The 25,507-nt window shown below is 40.1% G+C and overlaps 1 protein-coding gene across 1 annotated transcript in view; it reads left to right on the top strand.

Moving 5' to 3' along the window:
• Window positions 1-25,507, top strand: part of Rtn1 (reticulon 1) — a gene marked incomplete in the record, with an annotated part of 163,969 nt that overhangs the window by 32,606 nt on the left and 105,856 nt on the right. The window contains 1 exon segment of the mRNA XM_013522002.1: window positions 1-95. Coding sequence (XP_013377456.1) covers window positions 1-95 — 95 coding nt within the window.

Genomic DNA, 25,507 nt, shown 5'->3' with positions numbered 1-25,507 from the left:
GAGCAGCTCTGCGCCCCGGGCGGCGGCCGGCGAGGGCCCTGGAGCGCGCGGTCCCAGCGCCGTGCCCCCGCTGCCGTTCCTCAGCAGGCAGAAAGGTGAGTGTGGTTCCCTCCCATGGAGCAGCGCTGGGCGTCCGGGGGTCCCAGCTCTGGGGCGGGTGGCGTGCGCTGTCCCGAGGCTCCTGGCCGAAAGCGAGCGCCCTGCCTGTCCCCCCGGGCTGGTTTCTGACCTTGGAGGATGCTTCCCTTGGGATGGTCTCGGCTCCTTCCGGTTTCCCTGCTCCTTGGTGTGCAGCAGAGGTCCAAGCTGAAACCCTGCGTTAGCGTCTGGCCACACAAAGGTCTTCCTTCAAGGAGCCCAGTGCGGCGCAGCTCCATTCTGTGTCTTACCCAAGGAGCAAGTCATTCGATCTCCATTAGGGTTTTTGTGTCGCGGGTGGTCTGGAAAGACAGGCACCAAAGTTTCTGTTTCTACTGTTGCTAAGCAAGAACTAAGGTGACGTTAATTTTTAAAGTCATTTATAACTTAGCATGATTTTAGCCTGGCCATATGTCCTCCCTGTGAGAAATCATGAGATGAGGTCTCCAAATGAAGAGAGCAGGGAAACTGAGTACTTAGCTTCCAGACCCTGGGCGTCTCCGGGAGGCTGCCCTCATCAGGCCCACAGGATTGCAGCGGCATCGCAGAAGTCAGGAGAGGGCTCAAAGGGTCAGGAATAAAGAGGCCCTGCTGACTCTGTTTTTGCTAATGGACCACTGTGGGTGAAGACAGAGAACTGAGTAGAGGACTACCAGGGAGAACTTTGAAGCACACCGCAAACGCACTTCACCTTTCTAGTTTACCCTGTGTTTCTCTAGGATTTCCCCTTAGGGGCTCACTCCTAGGATACACCCATTTTCCTTTGACTTTGTGAACTTCTGTGATGCTAATGGTAACTGGAGTGCTTTGTACAAAAACAAAGGGCATAGTCTTTCTCAGTATAAATTGAAAGTTAGTGTCTGAATTCTTTAAAATTTGCACTCGGGGCAGGGGGCCCAGTGGAATGATATTAAAAGACAATTCTGCTGTATGGTTACTGACAATTTAGACACGTGGCATCATATGGGGGCTGATATAATTGATTTTGATTTCCCAAATAACTCCTAAGAGTTGAAAGTGTACTGTGTATGTGTGAGGTAGGGAGAATATTTGAAGACAAATTTAACAGTGTGATGTGTGTTTAAGGGAATATTAACGCTCATTTAAATTCTTTTGCCACGGTGCGGACAAGGAGGAAGCCTGCATCCTGCAGCGATCCAGGGGAAATACCGCTAATACAGACAACCTTCTGTCTCCCAGGGCCCGCAGCATTTGGCCTGAGTGTTGCAGGCACGCATCTCCAGCACATCCCTTACTGGTCCTGAAATAATCACTGCGTGCACCATGCTGTTCAAACCGGTTTATTCTCAAAAATAAGCAAGTCTGAGAGCTGAAGGCAAAGGGACTCTTGCAGACCCATTTCCTTCCCTAGTAAATTTGAGAGACAAATACAACAGCTGGGACTGACAGACCAGATGTCTGATGAAGCACTAGGGGAATGAAAGCTGCAGCTGTGAACACAAAGGCTTCAGAGCATCCTTTATGACCAGTTTGGGGTCATTCAGATCTCTACACAAGCTACCCACATGGCTTGAGCCCTCTGCTGCTAGGTTTAGAAGTTAGAGGAGTGGCAGTCTTCAGAAGATGAAGGCAGGTCAGGGTGAGGAACCTCTGCTCTCTCTTGCCCTGGGGGTCCTTTGAAATCTAATTTCTCATGGAACCTTCCTGCTCAGCTGCACTGTCTGTGGAAAGACTCTCAAAGGCCATTCTGGGGCAGCCAAGGGTGGGAGGCCCTGTGTGGATGACTCAGAGCGACCGGCAGGTTGTGTGAGCTCTGAGGCTCCTCTTGGTCTCCGTTGTGCCGTCTCAGCAGGTGTGAAGGGTTCATGCTGTCTGGCCTCCCCCATGCTGCCCTGAGTCACTGTCACTGGACAGTAGGTGTGGCTCCTGCTAGGTGTGACTACACTCAGCAGTGAGGTTAAGCAAGCTTTGGGGGTTCCCGCTCTTGTTATGACTAAATGCATACCGATGCAGTCATAAGTATGCCAGCTCATCAAGATAGTCTTTGGAGCTACCCTGCTATGCTCAGCGACATTTCAGAAGGGGCTAGAAATATTTCCCATGGACCTGGGGACATCAATGGCATCCTGGCAGGGCACCATCAGGGAGCACCAAGCCGATTGGTGCATGTGTCCTAGAAGTGTATTGTGAGAGCTTTCCCACCTGTCAGAGACCTCTGTGGTTGTTGAATTAGAGACAGAATGTTCTGTCCTCTGACATCCCACTGCCCCATTCTTCTGCTCCCCCACATCTTCTAGGACAACCTGTTAGGACCACCAGACATGGGTCACCATGAGTGTATATTCTGATGCAAGACAGTGGCATACTGTCATGCTGTGGGTTTTTTTGCAAAGGTGAACAATATAATACAGGACACATATTTTATAAGATTATTTATAGTAGTTACCCAAAGAATCATATACAAGAGAGTACAGAAAATCTGTCCACACACTAAGGACCAAAGAATCCAGCTGAGGGCCTGGATCCTGCAATAATGTCCTGCATGACTCCAGCTGAAGACCTAGAGCCCATAACAATGCCTCCCATGAATCCAGCTGGAGGCCCAGAGCCCAGGACAATGTCTCATGCAGGCCTGTTTCACGGATCTGCACTGGGAAGGCCCAAAGGTCAGTGGCAGAATCTGGAAAGTCTGTGCCAGCAGGATGAAGGATTTGTGCTAGCAGGCTGAGAGCTCTACACTGGAGCCAGGAAGTGATGCTCAAAATAAGAACCACAGCTCCCCGGAAAAGTACCACAGCCATCCTCAGCAACAGTGAGGTCCCAAGCTCCACAGGAAAGCCAACACAGCAAGCTTCTCCAGGAGACTGGCAGTGCACCATCTTCCCCTCCAGAGCCAGGAAGTGATGCTCAAAGTGAGGATCAGAGCTCCCCCAAATTTAACTGAAGCTATTCTTAGTGCCAGCAAAGTCCCAAGCTCCTTGGAGGATGAAAACAGCCGAGTTCATTAGGAAAGCCAGCATGACAAGCTCCTCCAGGAAAACCAGCAGCTCCTTACAGCTTCTACCGGCTCCCAACAGACTTCCTTCTTTTTCTCCTCCAGTTCTGCCCCTTCTCCAGTTCTGCCTCTTGTGCTGCTGGCAGCAATCCTCTGGTGGGCCTACCACACCCAGCTCCATGCTTACTCAGTTCAGCTGGGTGTTACAAGTTGACCACCAGTTGTCAACCCAGTACAATATTCATGGTATTTTTATCATACCTCATAAGCATCCTCCCTACTGCATTTTCATAGTAAGTAAAAAATGAAATTCCATCTGTAGAGAACTGAGTAGACAACTGTAGCTTATCCATCAATGGGATTCAATGATGTCATTTTAAAGAACTGCATCTGGATCCCATTAGCATGAGATAAAGCCAAAAATACATGGTGCTGGCCTGAGTATACACACTTCACTGGGTGCCCCATGGCACATCATATGATCCAGAATGCTTTTAATATTTTAAAAGTTATCATCAAAATAAAAGTACAAAATGTAAAATTCTCTTAGTGGAGGAGTGCATCCAGAAACTCACTTTGAGAAATGCTGCGTTTTAGTTAAAGGTACTGAAGGGGATTCAGCTGTTTTCCATCTCTTCTGATTAAAGAGGTACCTTCCCTCCTCACCTGTAGCTTCCTCTGCACAAGAGCCAGCAGCAGCATGAGCTTGGAGGGCTCAGCAGGAGAAGGTCTGTCTCTTTATGGGAGCAAATTGTAGGAGCTACCAGTTGAGCATGGAGTTCATACAGAGTAGACTTTCAACTTTCTAGCACTGATTGATGATGTTTGTTATTGTCATTATTATACCAGATATTGCTTCTGGACCACAATATTTGGAAGAGAATCAAAATAAGTATGAACCATTTGTTCAGAGCAAAACCAGTCATTACACAGGTTTGTATTTATTTGTTTCTGTAATATTGAACTCATAAATCAGACTAAAGATTCTTAGGAAGTCCTCCTTTCAAGGTACAAATTTCAGAATCATTCTGAAGTCTTAAGCTCTTCTGTTGTAGCTGCTGCCGTGTGTCGGTTTTCAACAAGATACACCAATAGTTGTTGGATAAAGTCTGGCTCCTGTGCCAATGTAGGTCGTGTAAATACTTAGATGAAGGCATTGAATTCCCTACCTTAGATAATTCAAAATAATTTAGTCCCTTTGTGGGGCTTTGTCTGATGATAAAAGGTGTTCTCCTGGTATAGATAGATATTCTCAGAAGGTTCCAGGAGCTAGCTTAGTTCACTGGCTTTTCCTTCTGAAACACAACAGTAGCATGTTCAGTTGCATATGGATCCATGTTTTTAAAGTAATGGCTTCGGGACATTGGAGTGTGCCTATGGGGGTCCTCTTTCTCAGCCTTAGATGGAATTGCTCCAAAACTTGTTAGGTGCTAGCACTTAAAAGTCTAGGGACAGACATTCTTGACACTTCTCAAGAGTATGTATAAAGGTCCAAAATGGGTTTTATACATCTGTAATATTTCACTACCGAATCTGGGGACATAACTAACTGCAACCCCTTAGTAAACTTGGTCTGGGCATAGAGTGGGACATAGATTAGCTCCTATGATGGATTCAAGTCAACCTTGAACGTCTGTACAGAGAGAGTTAATAGATGGCAAAATTTTTGGTGCTGCCATGAAATGATAACCATACCTGGTAGTGATCCTGACTCTCTGTTCAAGTCATTACCCCTCACATAAATCATTTTCCTTAACAGTAACCAAGGTTGGAAAATTTAATTCACATACTTTTAATTTTCAAGGCCAAAATGAGCTCCAGCAGATCCCCCCCTTTGAAATGCTAATCTCAGTTTCTAATAATTTGAGTGGGCTCCTTACAGATATTGTCTCTGTACTTCTTGGTTCTATTTTTGTGACACTACAAAACACTCTTGAGATACAGGCAGCATAGTTTTACTCAAAGTTATGCCAGCTGTGCTATAGGTTTGTATTTATCCTTCCCCTGACTTAACAAATGTGGCATATTATGTGCCTGACATAAGCAGTGTAGTGGTGGACAAGGAAGATATGAACCTACCATCTGTGGGTCTTTATTCAGGTGGGAAAGGGGCAGACATTGAAAAGGAAATCAGCGGAGTGGTGTGTGTGAGAGTACTTGGTGGAGGATGACATTTAGATATAAAGGTCAAAAAAGGTCTCTGAAAAGAAGAAACTGCGGAGTCATCTATGACAAGACCTGAATAAAGAAAGTTCTAAGCAATAGAAAATGCAAAGGCCACAGGCAGGAACGTTCTGGATATATCTTAGAGATGGGAAAAAATTGTTGTAGCCAGGATAAGTAGGCAAAGGATAAAATGACAAGAGATGCTGTTGGACAGTTGGCAATTCCCTTTCATGCACACACTATGATGATGTTTGGTCTTTCCTAAGCATTAGAAGAAGCCACTGAAAAATTTCTAAGTGAAGAAGTGGTGTGACCTTTTTTGTATGGTATGCTACAGTAGGGATAAAGGTTTGGAGGCAAACAAGCTTGGAAGCAGGGAGACTGATTAAGAAGCAGGAATGAGATGCTAGTGACTGAAAGAATAATAGTAATGGAGATGGAGAGGAATGGATGGATTTGAAATACTGGCTTTTGGAGATTGACTTGAAAGGATTTACTTGTGCTTTGGTGGGGGTTATTTTATTCCCAACAACTCTTAAATTATATTTCAGTTTTTATCAACATGGTGATTACAAACATAGGCAAAGGCTGGTGCCACTTTGTTAGTGAACTTGTTTTTAGTGTCAACTGTTGGGAATCATGCAGGAAGGTTATGATGGTTCTGGAATGTCCCCGTGTATGTAATATCTTTTATGGTTGATCATCTGGGCAGTAAATATATTTAGGTTACAGTGACATTTGAGTGCCTGTAACTGGAACTAGAATGAAGGTCAGACGTGGTACCTGTGAAAGGTATATGACATTGTGGTGAATTAGTTAAGGATTGTGCACAAGCAAATGGATTATTTCAGTAATCAGAGACAAGCTTGACCAGGGCCAGGGAATCACAAAAGCTTCAGAATGTCTAAGGTATGATTCCAAATTATATCGCCAAAGAAAAGCCAAAAGCTGCCATGGAACACAAAGTGAACCCTCCGCCTGGGCCTGAAGAGGGCCAGGGAACCAGGGGACCTGTGATTCAGCTCAAGGCTTGGTTGACCTTGGCCTTTCTCTGCGAGTTACTCAGCTGCTTCCCGCCTGGCCTGCCTGCGTAAGGGCCCCTCTGGGCATTAACTAACTTAGATCTGAGCAATGCTCCTCCTCTGACAGGTAAACTTTGAAGTAGGACTTTTCCCTTGTGGGGCAGGTAGCAGGGAGAGCGGATTAGGAACTCAGTGGGACCATTTTCTAAGTGTTTCTAAGCAAGGAATCTCAGCATGTTTTGGAGCCATTCACATCAGCAGCAGTTTGTAAAAATAAAGCTCTGAGCCCAACTCAGGATCTCCTAGGAGAGCTGAGGATCCTGTTTCATTAGGGAGCCGGAAACTCACTGCAGGCACATAGGAATTTGAGAATCACTGTTCTATGCACTGTAATCTCAGGCTCCTCATGATAATCTGTGGTCAGGTTTCTCCTCTAGTGTCCCAGCTTTTTCCAGGTTCTATGCCAGGCTCCTGAAACTTGGATTTTCTTTAGGGCTCATATGTTATTCAAAGTGGTTCCTGTGGGTAAATAAAGTTTAAATCAATGCACGCTGTTCGTTCTCATGGTAGAGCTCCAGAGGAGACCATGGAAGCATACCCCAGCTTGAGGAGCTCATCTGCAAGACGCTCCCTAACATCCACTCCCCATAATGTCCTGTGAGGGAAGATCTCCGAAGGATGTCATGTGACACACAGAAGTTAACTGTTTACTGTCCTAGAAGTTTGGGACCGCTTGGGTCAGAGAATCCTCTGGGTAGCCTCTGCCCATAACTTTGAAAATTCATGATGGAGGAATAAGGCTGAGGGTGAATGGGGCTGAGCCTTAAGCTTCTGACCCCAAATACAGAGTAGTACATGTGATCTAAACAATCTCAACGTGACTAATAAATGATTTTGTTCAAAACTGCACGTTCTGGTAAATGTAGCATTCTGGCTTCATGCTTCCCTTCATTGTCATGCAACACTTAGGTCAACACTGAAATCTCCAGGCGTGTAACTGAAGATGCAGAATCTGCAGAAGCAGAACGTATATTTCAAAACCTGATTATTTTACTTCCAAACTAGCAATTGCTCACTTCTCTCTAACATCTATCTCTATGTGTGCTTCTACATCTAAAAATTCCAAGGAAGTCAGATAAAGAAAAAATGGCTTTTCTGTTGATTATTTCCACCTACTGTTAATGTCTATTGCCATCCAGTGGTTGTGAGGAAAATATTCAGCCTCTAATTTTTAACCTCATCCCAAGCCTCCATAAAATGTGTACGCAGATCTCTTGGATTATGATGTAAGAGGTCTTTGAATGATTTCACAGGTTCCATATGGCTGAAATGCTTTGGTGATGAGTGGTTATTTAGATCTTCATCTATGTTTCCCTTGCAACACACACAAGGGCAGAGATTTAAGAAATATTTCTAAGTGAGTAACTTCATTTTTATCAGAATTAACTTTAAGCTATACCAGTTGGCATTTACCAAAACAGAGAATGTGACACCAGGTAGAATGTATGAACCTAGTTTGCTCCTTACTGGAGTTTTTGGATTAACCCCGCATTTCAGATTAAAGCCAAGGGTGGAAATACTGTTGTTCTAGGTGCATAATGGTAGAAAAACCAGGATTTAAAATAGGCGCTCTCAGTTCTTATCCAGTGCCCCAACTAAACTGATTCACAGGTAGTTCAGTTGTCTTGAAATAAAACTAAATGTTTTTCTCTTTTAAGTTGCTTTAGAACTTGGAGATTTAAAATTTAATATCATGAAAGTATGTTGATGTAAAAAGAAATTTTATATTGCTACACATTATGCACAGCCATTATGCACAGCATGGTCAATCAGCTGGAAATTCAGCCGAATCACCTGGGAAGCATTTAACTTTTTTAAAAAGTTTAAGTATAGGCAATTGATAGTTGAATCAATTGTACATAGAACCATAGTTTCCTCAACTGTGAAAATAAAACCATAAATAAATTAATTCTATTTTTAAAAAAAATTTATTTTAGAGAATAAAACACAATAAAAATGATACAGAATTTCAAAACAAAATGATAGGAAATTAACAAAGGTTATTATATCGCATATTGTTACCTTCAAAGTAGTTGCTCAGATTACCAGATAGAGGCATGTAAGACTGATCAAACAATATAAAAACTAAGTGTTTCTTTCAATGAACTAATAGAAATTAGTACTACCATTATCTTAGCTATCGTGTGTGTGTGTGTGTGTGTGTGTGTGTGTGTGTGTGTGTGTGTATCCCTTCCTTCTTTTCTTCTTTCCCCATCCCAGTTGTTCTTTCCCTTTCAGCAGTTTCTTAGCCTTTCACAACATCTATTGTAACTTTTGGATCTTACACACTCTTTCAGATTCTTACACTAGTGAGACAATATGATATTACATATGCGAGTCTGATTTATTTCACTTATGAGTATAGTCTCTAGTTGCATCCATTTACCTATAAAAACCTCAAACTTAACTTTCTTTAGAGCTGACTAGTATTCCTTATATAAAAATATCACGTCCTTTTTATCCATTCCTTGGTTGATGGGCATTTGGGTTGTTCCCAATAATTATGTATTACAAATTGTGCTGCTATCAATATGGGTGCACATATATTGCTGTGGTATGATATTTATAATTCTATGAAAATACCCAGAAGAGGAATAGCTGGTCAAAAGGGACCTCTTCTCCTAGTTTCTTGAGGAAACTCCACACTGATTTCCACAGTGGTTGTACCAGTCTACACTTCCACCAACAGTGGAAAAGGGTTCCTTTTTCCCCACAGCCTCTCCAGCATTTGTTATTGATTAATGTTTTGATGATAGCCATTCATTTTGGGGTGAGATGGAATCACAATGGTGTTTTAATTTGCATTTCTCTGGTGACCAGTGATGTTGAACATCTTTTCATGTATTTATTTGGCATTTGTATTTCTTCATATGATATGTTTGTATTTATCTCAGATGCCCATTTTTGGATTGGGTCTTTGAATTTTGGGGGTCTAATATTTTTAAATTTTTTAGATGTTCTAGATATAAGTCCTTTGTCTGAGGGACAGCTGACTACAATTTTTTCCCATTTTGTGGGTTTTCTTTTAACTCTGTTGGTGATTTCTTTTGATATGCAAAACCTTTTCAATAAGATGAGATGCCAGTTGTTGATTTTTTAAAATATTTCCCATGCAGTTTGGTTTTTGTTCATGAAATCTCTGCTTACCCATATAGCTTCAAGATTTTTACCTACTTTCTCTTCCAGTAGATTTAGTGTTTCTGTTTTAATATTTAGATCTCTGATCCATTTTGACTCTAGTGCATGATGATAGATATGGGTCTAGTTTTGGTCTTTGGCATGTGGGAAGTCAGTTTTTCCGGCACCATTTATTAAAGAGGCTATCTTTCTTCCAGTGATCATGTTTTCCCCCTTTGTCAAAGCTAAGGTGGCTGAATGTGCTTGTAGTTGTGTCTGCATCTTGTAATCTGTTCTACTGATCCTCAGGTCTGGATTTTTTGTTGGGTTTTGGGGGTTCGGTTTTTTTTTTTCTTTTCTTTTTCTTGCTAGTAACACACTGATTTTATCATAGTGGCTTTGTAGTATAATTTCAAATCAGGGATTGTGATGCTTCCTGTCATGCCTATGTTGCCCAGGATTGCCTTTGGTCTAGGTCTCTTCTGGTTCCAGATGAATATTAGGAATGTTTTCTCTTGTTCTGTGAGATATACTAATGGTGTTTTAATCAGGATTGCATTAAATCTGTACAACAATTTTGGGACTATAGCAATTTTCATGATGTTGGTTCTTCCTATCCATGAGCAAGGGATATCATTCCATTTTCTGATATGCTCTTTAATCTCCTTTTTCAGAGTACTGTAATTTTCAGTGTGTAGGTCTTTTACTTTCTTTGTTAGATTGACTCCTAAATATTTCATTGTTTTGATGCTGTTGTGAAGTGTGTGGTTTCCCCAATTTCTCTCTCAATGAGTTTGTTGTTTATATACAGAAATGCTATGGTTTTTGAGTGCTGACTTTGTATCCAGCTACACTACTGAGTTTGTTTATTCAATCTAGAAGTCTTTTGGTGGAGTTTTGGAGTCTTCTATGTAGAGCATCATGTCATCTGCAAATAATGATAATTTAACTTCTTCCTTTCCTATCCTTATTCCTTTTATTTCTCTCTCTTGTCTAATTGCCCTGGCTAATGTTACAGAACTGTACTGAATAGGAGTGGTGATAGTGGACATCCTTGTCTTGTTCCTGATTTTAGAGTGAAAGCTTTCAGTTTTTGTCCATTTAGTATGATGTTGGCTGTTGATTTGTCATAGATAACTTTTATCAGGTTGTGGTAAAGACCATGTATTTTGATTTTCTTTAAGGTTTTTACCATGAATGAGTGCTAGACTTTGTCAGAGCTCTTTCTGCATCTATTGAGATAATCATGTGATTTTTGTCTTTGGCTCTGTTGATATGGTGTATTACATTTGTTGATTTGCATATGTGGAACCATCCCTGCATTAGTGGGATGGATCACACTTGGTCTTGGTGTATAATCTTCTTGGTGATTTGCTGCATTCTGTTTGCTAGTATCTTAATGAGAATTTTTGCCTCAATGTTCATTAGGGAGATTGGCCTGTAGTTCTCTTTTTTGCTTGAGTTTCTTTCTCTGGTTTTGATATCAGGGTAGTACTTGCCTCCAGCAATGAGTTAGGGAGAATTGCTTCCCTTTGAATTTCATTAAACAGTTTGAGAGTATTGTGTTAAATCTTCTCTAAATTTCTTGTAGAGTTCAGCAGTGAATCCATTAGGAACTGTGCTTTTCTTTGTTAGTAAGTTTTTAATTTTGTTTTCAATTTCATTTACTGATATTGGGTTATTCAGAATTTTTATACCTTCATGATTCAGCTTTGGTAATTCATATGTTTCTAGGAATATGTACATTTTTTCTGTGCTTTCCATCCTGTGAGAGTAAAGATTGTCAAAGTACATACTGATGATCTTCTGAATTTGCACAGGATCTGTACTGATTTCAACCTTTTCATTCCTTATTACATCAATTTGAGCTTTTTCTTTCCTTTTTAAAATAATATTGGCTAGGGATTTATCCATTTTATTTATTCTTTCAAAGGACCAAATCTTTGATTCATTAATTCTTTGTATTGTTTTCTAGTATCAGTTGCATTAATTTCGCATCTGATCTTTATAATTTCTTCCCATTTTTGGACTTTGGGCTTTACCTGCTGTTCTTTTTCTAGAACCGTGAGGTGCAGCATTAGGTTGTTTATTTGTGCTCATTCTGTTTTCCTGATGTGAGAATTCAACACTCTAAATTTCCCTCTGAGAACTGCTTTTATTGAATACCACAGGTTCTGGCAAGTTGTATTTGTATTTTCACTTGACTGTAGATATTGTTTAATTTCTTCTTTGATTTCATCTGGGATGCATTGGTTGTTCAGGAAGGTGTTATTTAATTTCCATGTGTTTATGGAGTTTTTGCAGTTTCTTTTGTCAATAATTTCCAATTTCATTGCAGTATGATCAGATAATATGCATGGGATAATTTCAGTTTCTTTGCATTTATGTAAGCCTGTTCTGTGGGCTTGTATATGGTCTATTTTAGAGAATGGTCCATGTGCAGCTGAGAGAAATGTGTATTCTGACGTTTTTGGGTGGAACACTCTGTAAAGGTCTACTAAGTTTATTTGTTCACAAATTTCATTCAGTTCTGTTATTTCTTTGCTGAATTTTTGTCTAGTTGTTCTATCTCTTTGTTAATGGGGTGTTAAGTTCACCCATTACAATTGTGTTAGTGCTTATTTGATTTTTCATGTCTATTAATATTTGCCTTATATAGTTGGGTGCTCCCTTATTTGGTGCATATATATTTATGATTGTTATCTTTTCCCCTTAAAGTTTTCCACTAACAAGTATGTAAGTGACCTTCTTTATCTCTGTTGATCATTCTTGGTTTGAAGTTCACATTGTCTGCAACATTATAGCTACCCCTGCTTTTTCTGGGTTCCTGTCACATGGAGTATTGTTTTCCATCTTTTGATTTTCAGTTTATGAATTTTCTTAAATGTGTTCCTTGTATAGAGCATATTGTTGGATTTTGTTTCTTGATCTACTCTGCCAGTCTGTTTCTTTTGATTGGTGAATTGAGGCCATTTACATTAATGTTTATAACTGATACATATTGGCTTATCTTTGTCATGTTATTTTCCTGTTGTTGGTTCCCTACTTTTCCCATCTGTTTAATTGCTTGTCCTGCTTGGTGGTTTTTTTCTGTTGTTGTTCTTGGAATTGTGGTCATTTTTATCTCCTTCTAGAATACCTTTCAGTAGTCTTTGTATGGTTGGTTTCGTAGTCATGAATTTCTTCACTTCTTTGCCATAGAAGTATCTTATTTCTCCACTAATTTTGAAAGATAGTTTTGCAGGGTACATCAGTCTGGGTTGGAAGTTGTTTTCTTTCATGACTTGAAATACTTCACTCCAAGCTCTTCTTGACTTGAGGGTTTTGTGTTGAGAAATCTTCCATGATTCTGATGGGATTTTGTTTATAGGTGATCTGTTTCTTTTCTCTAACAGCTTTTAATACTGTGTTCTTGTGCTTAATTTCTGAGATCTTTATTATTATATGTCTCAGTGTAAATGTATTTTGGCTATAGCTAATTGGAGTTCAGTATACCTCACTTACTTGTATGTCAGATACTTTTCCCATGCTTGGGAAATTTTTCTGCTATTACTTCTGCAAATAATCTTTTTATGTCATTTGTGTTGATGCTTACTTTTTCATTAATACCTTTCACTCTTATGTTGTTTTTCTTTCCATCATCTTGCAGCTATTGAATTGTTATGTACTAGTTCCTTGTTATTTTTAAGAGATCTTTCCTTTTGTGATCTCTCACTGTAATCCTGTCTTCTAGATCTGAAAACATATCTTCAGTTTCATTTAAGCAGTTTTGCTAACTTTCAATGGAATTTTTAATTTCCTGGATATCCCTTTGAATCTATTTCATACATTCTAATCCTTTCCTGTATTGTTCTTTTAAGGGTTCCATCATTTTCCTATGCTTGTGTATTTTTTATCTATATCTTCTTTAGATATGCTCAGCAATTCTTTCATTATGGTTGTCATTTCTTCTTTTTTTAACCTGAGAAATTATGTCTGATCTGATTTCCTCTATAGCCTCATAGAGTTGTTTCTTTACTTCAGTTACTATCATTTCAGAAATTCAAGTATGTGACTTCCAATTTCTTCTGTGTTGATGTTGCCTGGACTTGTTCTAGTTGGGTTAGAGGTCTGAGATTCCATTTGCTCCTTTGTCTTGACATTTTCTATTTCAAAAAAATTTTTATTTTGTTTTCTGTGACAATCCTTGTGAGTTTTGACAGCAGGTAGTTATATCACTAGTGTTAAGGCCTCTCTAGGAACGGTTTGTTCTTTAGGTATATCTTATGTGTGTAGGAGATTCTTGTTTTGTGTCTGTCACAAGATCCTACCTTCCCAATTAACTGAGAGTAGAATATTGGCTTCTGTTTGGCTCATTTCTCCAGTCTTTTGTATTGGCTTGTGGTAAGCTTATTACCCCACAGCTTCACAATATTGTTACAAAAAGGAGAATAATTGATTATAACACATGTGACATCCTATCTACAGTAGTACAATTAGCAATAATGATAGCATCAGGCACAATTTAGAAATTGATAAACCGTGGTAACTATTGACTTTATACTTTAGACCATAGCAGTAAAGTCTATAGTTATATAACAGAACCAATCATAAATTAGGAGTTTGTATGCAAAGTGTTTCCCCTTGTTAGAGTGAATTTACTCTGAGTTCCTCCAGATGAACTGGTTGCAGTGTCCTGGGTGCTTCCTGTGCTGGCTGCCTATCCTGTCATATAGGGGGATAGGCCAGGCACCTGGGTTCCTCAGGATGGAGACTCCCACAGTGGTGGGGAGGTTGTGGGTGGGGTCTCACTCCCACATGGGCTTAGCATGGCTCACTGGAGCTCCTTCAGTGATGGAGGGTTGGTAGGCGGGGTCTCTCTCCTCCTGTGCATCTCACTGGGGCTCCCTTGATGATAGAAAGGTTGTCAGTGGGGTCTCTCTCCTCCCTTGCAGGTCAGCATGGCTCACCAGGGCTCCCTTGATGATGGAGGGGGCCAGTAAATTGATTCTAGATATATAATTTTGATATAAAAATAGTCTCATTGTCAATTTATTTCTTTTATTTTCTTTGTCTTTGTTGAAGTCCATGTTTTTATGTCTTTTCTTATACCTCTGAAAATAGAACCCTGAAGTTTTGAGTAGATTTTATATATTCCATTAAGATGTACTATAATTGCAAAACCCCAAACATCTTGGCTTTTACTTTCATTTATCATAATTTACATTCTGGTTCCTGTGGAGACCACATCCTCTCCTCAGAACCTTTAAGTTAGTGAGAAACAAAGGCAGCCACCTTGGTAGGAATGTCTTGCAGCTGTGCCCTGGATCCTGAGGCCAAAGTCCATTGTGAAAGTCACCTTCTGGGTTTCAGTCTTAGAGTTCATCTGTCAAATCTAGACTGATTTGCATCTAAGATGGCACATAGGAACACTCTCCATTGTATGTATTGTTTGGCTCTATAATTTATATGTTAATTTTGTAGCTGATGAAGGTAAGTAGTTTTCCACCAAGCTGATAACCACCTCTCCATAGTGCAGTTATGGCTTAGAATGACTGCTGAGTCAAAGACTACATTCCCCAGATCCTCCTTGCATCTGAGTGAAGCGATGAGCCTGATTCTTGTCTGTATAATGTGAGTGGTGGTGGTGTGAGTCATATCTGGGACAAGTTCACACTGGAGGTGTTGCTGTGCCTTTTCCTGCATGGAGGATCTAGAAGGGCATGGCAAAGGGAAAGGCACCAGGTATTGGAGCCCTGGCCTAGGACCACCAATCCTTTGCTCAGGGGTACAGCGACAGAATAAAACACAGACATATTTTAATTACAAGGGACACCAGGAGAGTCAAAGCCCAATGGTGGGCTAAGACATGAGGCATCAGTGTCCTTGGGCTTTATTAGGTGTCCAGCTTGATTAGGGGTGTGCTGATGGAGTGCAGGAAGTGGTGGAGGTGAATTGCTAACATGGTCAAGGTTGAAGAATTGAGGAACAAGGCATTTTTGGAAAAGCATGCAGGAGCAGATCATGGTTAACTAGTAAGCTGATTGTCCGCTAACTACGACTACTGAGCTAAAAGGAAGTTGCATGAGTCAAGTCCTCAGCTGCCATGTTATCATACTTTGAAGTGCCAGAACGTCACAGACTGTTAGCTAGTCTCAGTTCTGGCCATTTGTTTAAAGATTAATCTGTCCTTAAACCAGCCAGAGGTCTTGCCACAAGTTATGTAGGCCTAGGACAGACTCTCAATTTGTTTTTATGCCAATTTATTAATATTACTTACTGCCTGCTCTGTACTGCATCAAGTTGGTGCTCAGCAGCTGGGGTCCCTAGGTGATTATTTGGTGGGAAGTTGCCTACTAATGAACCCTCATGCTGACTTGTGAAGTTAGCCAAAACTGAATTTCTTCTGTGTTAAGCCACTGAAGTTTTGGGGTTACTTGTTATTGTAGCTGGCATCTTCCTGACTCAGAAGATAACCTATGATATAATGTGAGATTGAGAAAGATCTGTAGTTAGAAAATATGTTGCAGCATCTGTCCCATAGTTGCATAGTTTTACAGTTCTTACTTCTTTTCTATAACTTTCTCCTTCATACTATCCTTTGCTGGTGCTAACCAGCCTTATTGCTATAATTACTGGTTTGGTAGTTCTGAGTGTATTTTGAAAAAACCAGTCTTGATCTCAGTACATTTTATTGTTTCCTGAAATGTTGCTATAAACACTGTACCAAAGTAGTTAGTGCCGTTTGGAGAGCAGAAGCATGAAAAGTTCCAGGATAGGAGGGAACCAAACATCCTTAGGAGAACTGAGAAGTCCCTTTGTTTAAGTCTAGCCCCAGGCAAAACTGGGAAATAGGCATATCTTTTGGGTCCACTAAGGTGTCACCAGCCTCCATGATGTCCCACTTCTACTTAGTGCCCCTTTGGAGCACCATATCCCTGATCTGTCTCCCTGTTTCCCTTTCAAAATGTGTTCTCTTTGCTTGGAACTCATCCTTCTTGTGCTCCATTGTTGACAGTCTGCTATGTACTCGTATTATTTAGTAAACCAGTTCTTTTTTATGCATTAGTTAACTAGTATGTGATTCCTCCTACACAATAGGCTCTGAGCTTGGGCTACGTACGCAGCTCTCCAGAACTCTTTGAAGGAGTGGGCCACCTTTGGGTGAGGCTAGCCTACTGGTTTATGTAGTACTTCCTCTTTCCAAGACCTGCTTCTCAGTCGTTGGCAATCTGAGTCTGGTCTAATCCAAAATGCCCCGTTACACATTTACTGGAGATGTATGAGGAGACTCTGACTTAGTTGGGAGCTCAGCTCATTGTTGCTAGGTGAGCACAGAATTAAAGCAAGAAGTGTAGATGTTGTCATCAGAAATCTCCATCATGCTTCAGTGGTCTATGAGCAGTTTGGTTTGTGAAGGCTTGGAACCCTTAATTAGGTACAGAACAGCTACTCCCTGAAGCTGTGCCTAAACTTTTCTCTGCCAGTGGCCACTGCTCTCGATCCGCCTACTCCAGACTGCAGCTTTTGATTGCTTATCCCTCTTTGTTGGGACAAAGAACTATGGGCCAACTGGATTTGAGTCTTGCTTTTACCAATTATTACTAGTCTTGTGGTTTTGGGCAGGTTAACTTGCCTGTGCTTCAGTTTCTTCATTTTCTCAAAGGGAATAATATCTGCTTCACAGCCTGCTTAGGAGGATTAATTGAGATAATTTAGGTTGAGTGCATGGTCTCTCATTTTACTACCACTTAAATATTTTTGTTAATCATAATTATACAATGAGATGGGGCTTTGGATAATCTAGTCCTGTTACTCATTTAATGCACATATACTTTCTGCAATATATTTTTAAGTAAAATTTCAAATAACAATTTTACAAATTTTCTTTCTATGTCACACTTTGACTGCTTTCTAGGAGTTTATGTGGAGTTGACATGATCTTACTTATGTGCTCTTTCCCAAGTATCCTGTTGGACAGATTGCTTCCGAGGAGGGTTCTTAAAGCTGCTTGACCTAATTTATCATTTTCTAATGAGTGTTGTGTTTAATATATAGATGTACAGGTCCCACTCTAAATATTCAAAAATATAATCTTTGGATATAAAGCCCAAGATCAGTATATATTAATATTCTAAAGGCGGTCTTAAAAGTACAGCTAAGTTTACAACCTCCAAATTAACCCCTCAGTTTTATATCGGTTTTTGTTATCTTCAGTCCCATTTGTTGGCCCTCTCCAGCCTCAGGCAGCCCATACAGTCTTAACTCTATTAGGCCCGAGAACAGCAATGAACCCTTAAATTTCATTGGCTTAGCTCAACAGATGTATATTTCTAGTTCACATGAAATCCAATCCCTCATCCAGTTTACAAAGGATTCCAAGCTCCCTCTACTCTGTTCCCCTGAATATCAGCATACTGTCCTTGTGTGGCTTCTTGGTTGGCTATGCCAGAGAAAGACTGTGTAGAGGGATGCACTAGCTCTTAAAAGACTCCCCCTAGAAATGACACGTCACATTTGCCCATGGCCCATTGGCCAGCACTAATAACAGGACTACATCCATCATGATGCATAGAGGACACTGGCAATCTGATAAGCATGAAGTCTTTATTCTTGCACAGTGGCCTCTTGTTTGAGCTCTTCCCAGCACCTCATATATGATATATGCACTTATCTATTTGCTTGTGACTTCTAATGAATTTAAACCTTTGAGGTCATAACTTTTTGTTCACTGTTGTATCTTTGGTGAGTATAATGAAGCTTGGTAGTGAGGTTTCCGTAAACATTTGCTGAATAAATGAATGGTGACTCCAGACACATAGGAGAAGCTACTGCTAAAGTGTATTATGGAATCTAATTGTATGTCAGTCTGTTTTATAGCTTGTATTCTTTTCCTGAAGTTCATTTAAATGTTATTGAATCCAGTCAAAGGTTAAAGAGTAATGGGCCAATTAAGTAGAGAACATTGTGTGTGGATCACCTACTGTTACTCATGAAGAGAATTTACCTCTTGGTTCTGCACTCCTGGAGTGATCACCCTATGAAAGGGCAAGTGTAGTCAGCAGAGAAGGATGCTTTCTGAGCTTTAGCTGAGGTTGTCAGTAATGGATTTGAGTTGACAAAGCAGGTGATGTCACTGTAGGCCTAACTTCTGTCTTTGCTGAGTTGAGCCTGTAGAATTTGTACAAGACTGAAACTTTTTACTGAAACTTTATAACCCAAATCAAATGGAAAATTTTCCACATGAATGAGTTTTGTTATTTTGAATATAGTCAAACCCACTTTAAAACAAAGCTTGATAAACAGCTTGCTTTAGAGATAGGCAGGATTATTCATGATTAAGGTATCAGTTCTGGAATAAGAGAGATTTAGATTTGAACCCAGGTTCTGCATTTTACTGGCCTAAAATTTCCCAAGCCTCATCTTCACAGTGTTATGAATAATTTCTACTCTCTATAATTGTAATCAGACTTACGCTCTGCACGTGGGCCAATCAGCAGCCCACTCGATCAACATTCATGTTCCCCAGCATGGGGAGGACTCAGACGAGCTGCTCCATCTCCATCTGAGGTGAATCTCACCTGTCAGAGCCTGCCTCAAGGGCAGTATTCCTCCTCATGCAACATGTGGCGTATGCTCCATTCTGGTCCCGGGAATTATGGCCAGCTAGCAGGATGGCTTTTTCTTGACCCAGAAGAATGCCCAGGGTGGAGCAGCTATGCAGAAATAACCATTAGGGTCCCTTCCCTTGAAACAGGACTGAATAGTGGCCAAGTTTCAAGTTTTGCAGCCTCCCTGCCTCATGTCCCAAAGCCAAGCACTGCACACAAAGGAGGTTCAGGCCCATGATTCTTTTTATGGACCGCTGCCCTCTGAACAGTCAGATCCTTCAGGAAGAATATTGGGAGCAAAGATCAATTTTTTTCTCAGTGATAAACATGGAATTACCCCCATATAGTAGGTTGGCAAATCCTTGAGAATTCATTTCTTTACATGAAATGCCTCAAAGGGTTGCTGTTTTGCTAAAAAAACAAAACAAAACAAAAAAAAAAACCCTCCCATTTTCATTATAAACTTTCAGTTATCCTGCAGGAAGTGAGCTTCCATGTGTTTCCAATTCAGGCGAAGCTTTTATCCGCCTGGACCCCTGGAAAGTGGGTAGACTGTACCAGGCAGGAGATAGGATATAGACAACATTTCCTCCCTGTGTAAGGAGGCTTCTTGTAATGGTGTGCTTGTTTGGTGCATTTTGCTTCATCTTCTTTGTACACATGTCCATATTTTCAAAAGTAGTCATGTACCAGTTCACTCCAAAAAACCACATAAAATATTTCAAAAGCACTGGCAAATTGTTGTCATCCATGAAATAATATGTATTTTAATCATCCTTTAGAGCTGATGAGGTAAGGATTGGCCCTGCAAATACTATTTAATTCTCACTACGATTTGAAATGAGGCTTCATGTTTCTGTTTTTTCAAGATATTTAAAATGCAAAATTGTATTCATAGGTCAGAGAGAACAATATAATGAATTTCTATATAATAGTAATAATTTAACAATTATCACTTTGTTATATTTGTTTTTTTCTGCTCCTGGAGGAAGCATTTTAAAATTCTCAGCCACCAAGATACCCCTAAATGCTTCTGTGTGTATCTCTAAAAATAGAAATATTCTCTTATATAACCATAGGACTATTATTACAGCTAATAAATACTTTAATACCATCAAATTCTCAGTTCATATTTACATTCCCCTAACATTCTTCCTAATGAGTTTTTTCCTTCACTTGGTCACTTTTAATTAGCCAAATGAGCAAATTTCTCTCAACTTCCATTTTTCCACTGTATTAACTATAATAAGAACATACAGCAAGGGAAAGTTCTCTGCATCTTATATGATAATCAGGTGCATTTCCCTTATTCTAAATATTTTATTATGAAAGTTTCCAAACATATAGGATACTTGATTGGATTCCTCACTGCTCACTTCTTTAAATGGTTCTATTTTTGATTCTCTTCTTGGCTTCTTGATAACCAGGACTTGATAGTCTCTAAACTCCTGATTCAGTGGTAAGTAAATGAATATCCTGTGACTCCTGTTTAGGTGGGACTCTCAAACAATATTTGCAAAAAAGATGGTTTCCTGTGTTGATTGTGTGGCTTATAAATCTTGTGAGTACCTTCTCTATACCCTAGAGAGCTATGCCAGTGGAACAACCATTGTGGATTCAGGGAGAAAATGACAAGTCACCCATCTAATACTGAAGTGATTGGAATAGGCAGAGTGTTTATACCTTGTGCAATGTCAGCTGTATGTCAACATTATCCAAAAATATCACGCAAAGGTATTTAGAAAGGAGAAAAACAAATCTGTTTTTTAAAGTGTTTTTCTGAGGGTTGCTGTCGTTGCTATGGAAACCAGAGAAGCAGATTTTCATGGCTTTGGCACACTGAGCCTGTTTTTGAACAGATTCCTGAGATGGGGCTTTTTTTTTCCTCTCTCAATCTGGATGGTTTTGTCAGACATAACCTTGCCTGCATATTATTAACATATCCTTTGTGTGAAAGCACATTAGGTGCTAATGCTTGGAGTTGTTTTTAGCAAAAGAATGTAACAATACAGGATTCATTTTTCATCTGCATGTTTTTAAATAGACATCCTGTGCTCACTGTTAATGGAGAGCTCAGCTTAGAGCATAAGGAAATGTTAGCTTAATATTTTAGTGCCATCTGCTGTAAGTTTCATAGCATTCTATCCCATCTGGCTTACTTGTAGCATGTCTTTTTCTTTTTTTTCTTTTCTTTTTTTTTTTTTTTGGTCTTAGTAGAATATAGCAAATCTCTTTCCAAATCTGCCGTACTGATTGGCCCTGTTTCTTCCCCTGATCTGCTTGAAGCTGTTTTCAAAGGAATATGTTCTCTTGGCTCTTGGTATTCATTTCCTGAAGATTTCTGCTTGAGCCGTGTGTGTGTGCATGTGTGTGTGTGTGTGTGTGTGTGTGTGTGAGAGAGAGAGAGAGAGAGAGAGAGAGAGAGAGAGAGAGTGAGTTTTAATTATCAAGCAGTTAACTCATTCTCAGATCTTTCTGCTTTATCTCAAATAACAGGCTGGCTCTCAGTGGTGAATATTTGTCAATTTGATAACATTGCTGTATAAATAATTATGGAGAACCAAATCCATGCCAGGCTTGTTCCTAGACACTTCTTCCTAGATGCAGGAGGCAGAGGACAGGCAGACTCCCTGCTGATGAAGAAGATGACAGTATACAAATTAATACGCACAATGGAGTATATGCTGTGAAATGAAAGATAAAATGGGCTGGGGGAAATATTTTAAATAGCGTAGTCAAAGAAGGCCTGATAGACACTGGAACCGAGTTTTCTAATGTGTTGAGGTAGCTAAGAAAGAAAACAGACGCATTTTCCACACCTGGACCCTCCAGGTTCCTGTTAAACATGGACTCATCTCACTGTTCGTTAATTAATTTTCTTTTAACACTAGCCAGGAATGTTACACAGATGAGAAACAAACCTGGTCTTTGAAAGCCTTTGCAGAGTTTCTCCAGTTTGGAACTAGGTTGACCCTGATCTCTACTCACAGGCAGGTCTTCAGTTCAGCAGATGTGCAGAGCACCTTGGGTGCGTCTGATTCTACGCTAGGTTCCCCAGGGACACCCAGAGACCTGTTCAAGGGGAGCTGCTTTTTAACTGAATACTTCACCAACCTTCAACCCATACAGGGGCTAGAATCAATGCACACAGAGCATTTTAATACTGTCATGATTAACTCTCACTCGAAATGCTTTCAATATTAAGTGGTATTAGGTTTTAGACAAGGAAAAAGTACTATGATAGCCAGCACATTTCTCTTATGGTCTTTTAAGGCCAGTTTGTGTGGAATGTTGAACAGCATGGAGCTAACATCCCTGCCATGATAACATTCTGAAGTCAGATAATTAGAATAATAGCACCCCATGTGGATCCCTCTGTGGGTGTCTGTGTGTGTTTGCTCACATGTGTGCACATAGTCACATTTACATACAGTCAGGTGTTCAAGAACCAAGTACATTACTGGGCTGTGGCTGAGGGAGCTAGGATGAGTAAGGCATGGTCTTTGCTTGGAAGGCATTTGTTGGAACATACATAATATGATCAACTACTAGAGGGAATGTTTCAGCTTTTAAAATTATTACTGTAAAAGATGCACCGTCATTAATTCCTCTCAAAATACTTCCCCTTGCTGCAAGTGCACTTATCCCATTGTTCCTGCCGCTTTCTAAAGCAGGTCTGGAAACCTTCTTTCATACATGTCTTTAGTTGTGCTATCATTTGTTTCTCGGTCCTGAATCAACTAAAAGCGTTTGCCCTCATGGGCACTTTGACTTTGGGGAAGAGCCAGAAGTCGCATGGTGCTGGATCTAGTGAATAAAGTGATTGAGGACACAGACTAATATTTGTTTTTTGCTGCTGTTGTTGTTGTTGATGACAGAAATTGTCCTAAATGCTTGGTCAACATTAGATATCAAAATTTGAAGTGATCTGAAGTAATGACAGCAATTGTTTGGTTTGCTGGGAAATGAAACACATAAAAAGAATCATTGCTTTAATAGCTTGAATGCTTAAATTTTTAAAATGTTTTAAAAGTAACCGACACATTGTTATCAATCCTTCTAACACTGAGAATACCCCTTCATTTTAAAGACATTTATACCACCATCTTGGCAATGTGTCTTTTACTGTCGTAAGTTTTTTTTTTAAGTTTAAACATTCTTTGTATATTTTGATCACATATAAACAAATTAGTGCAATAAAGTGTTATAGGGGCAATGACAGCAGTAACAGCGTGTGTTATTGATTTAGTTTGTAAAGATTGCAATGCCACCTGTCTGATCTTTCTCTGCCTATTGTCTTATATCTTCTAAAAATCTGGGGCAAGGAGAACTGATAGCAGAATAATGATTTCCTTCCCTTCCTTACTTTAGGGAGGAAGGTTGAGTTGATCTGAAGTAATGGCAACAATGTTTGGTTTGCTGGGAAATGAAACACATAAAAAGAATCATTGCTTTAATAGCTTGAGTACCTTTATCAGATCCTGTAGCGCTAGTATACCACTGGGAGAAAAGCATAGGGTAAGAAAGAATTTCTTTCCTTATCATGTTAATGCAGTGTAGTTGAAGATATTGCAGCGCTTAGAGACTCAACAGCCCTCAGTACAATGAAATGCCCATGCTCACTTCCACAGAGGTTTATGGCAAGGTAGCTGCAGGGTCAGAAGGCTTGGAAGCAAGGACAACTGTCCAGTGTGCCTTCTCCTAAGTATGTACAGATTCTCCTGGCCTCCTCTTGGAAGCCCAAACTACCCTGTGTAGGAGCAAAAGTAAAACTGCGTTGGGGAATAGGAGGGAGCTGTGGGATGTCCTATTTATCTTCATTTTCAGGAGTGCTTTTAATAAGGTGCCTCTGGGCATAAGGGAGAGGTTTAAACCCATACTCTTTTCCTGACTGTATATAACATCCTCATCTGGTTGAGTACTACTTTTCAGAGCCAGAAAAATATTTGTTGGACTAATAAAAGCTGTAAAAGCTGTTTATATTGATGGTGTGGCTTTCTGATCACACTTCTCCCTTCCCCCAGCCCAGTATGGCCGGTTGGCATCAACATGTTGTGCCTGTGGTCTGTGGCACAGCCTTCAGAAAAGGTGGATTTTCCCACTGACTGCAGCAAGCAGCAGCAAGGAAGCCCAACTCCAGGCCCAGCAGGGGTTCCCTAGGTGTATTCGCTGCCATTTCTGTATCCTTTCTCTTCTCTCAGGGGTTGGAATTTCCAGTGTCCTATAGATCTGTACTGTTTACCTAGGATAATGCTAAATTTAAGCAAAGGTAAGCCACCATCACTGTATTCTAATAGGGACATCCCATCTATGGGAACGCACACCAGTGTGCAGGCCTCATGACTCTGGAACTCTGACCCTTTGAACGCTCATTCTTTTGATGCCAGCAGGTTTTCAGAGCCCTGAGCATTTCTGTTTCCCTTTCTCCTGATGGTGAACCATATGAACCTGCTGCTCTTTCATTCCATCCTCACAAACATGGAAGGAGGGCTTTGCTGAGAAGGAACATTATTAAATATTGGATGGGATTTTTGAGCAATGTTGCATAATTTTTTCAGTAGATCTTTGAACCTAGCAGAAATTTGGCCGCTCTTGAGAATGTTTCTAAAGGGATTAGTATTCAGAGGTTCTTATGCTAAGGCAAAAGTCTAGGAGGTTCTAAATTTGTACAACAAGAAACTTGGGGACCATTTTGTTAAGTAAAGATCCATATCAATCATCACATTCTCAGCGGGATCTGTGACTTTTAAAAAAGGCATGTTTATAAAAAAGGATAAAGCACTAGACTAGATTGTCTTCTTATAGCGCTATGCCATTGGAAAACCTGAATCTGTGACTTCCTACAGAATTATTCTCTCCCCACTCAGAAGGAAAGAAGTATGATAAAAATCAATTTGTTTTTATAAGGTCTGACTCTATGGAATCAGATCCCAGGTGAGTAGGCCTCCAAAAACTCCATACTCATCAGCATTTATTCTCCATTTTCCTTCCTTTCCTTCTGCACCTAGTAACCAGTAATCTATGTTTCTATGAATTTGCCTATAATGGACATATTTTACATCTCATGAAAGTGCATTTACATATCACAGAGTCATGTGTGGCTTCTACTTAGCATAATGTTTTCAAGATCATTAGACTTGTGGTAAGTATGAGAACATCATTTGTTTCCTTGGCCGAGTAATATTCCATTTTGTACATTATCACATTTTGTTTATCCATTCATCATGTGTTGTACATTTGAGTTGTTTCTGTTGTTACTATTACAAATAATGCTGCTGTAAACATTCATGCATAGGTTTTGGTGAGGACACGTGCTTTCAAGTCTCTTAATATATAATGGGAACAAACTTGCTGGGTCCTGAAGTAACTATGTTTAACATTTTGGGGAATTGGCATACTTTTCCAAAGCAGCTGAATTATCTCACAGTCCCTACAGCAGTGTATGTGGGTGCTAGTTT

This window comes from Chinchilla lanigera, unplaced genomic scaffold (assembly GCF_000276665.1).
Source record: "Chinchilla lanigera isolate Chin_1 unplaced genomic scaffold, ChiLan1.0 scaffold00065, whole genome shotgun sequence".
Lineage (NCBI taxonomy): Eukaryota > Metazoa > Chordata > Mammalia > Rodentia > Chinchillidae > Chinchilla > Chinchilla lanigera.
The sequence above is the reverse complement of the archived record's forward strand: the minus strand, read 5'-3'. Positions and strand labels throughout refer to the sequence as shown.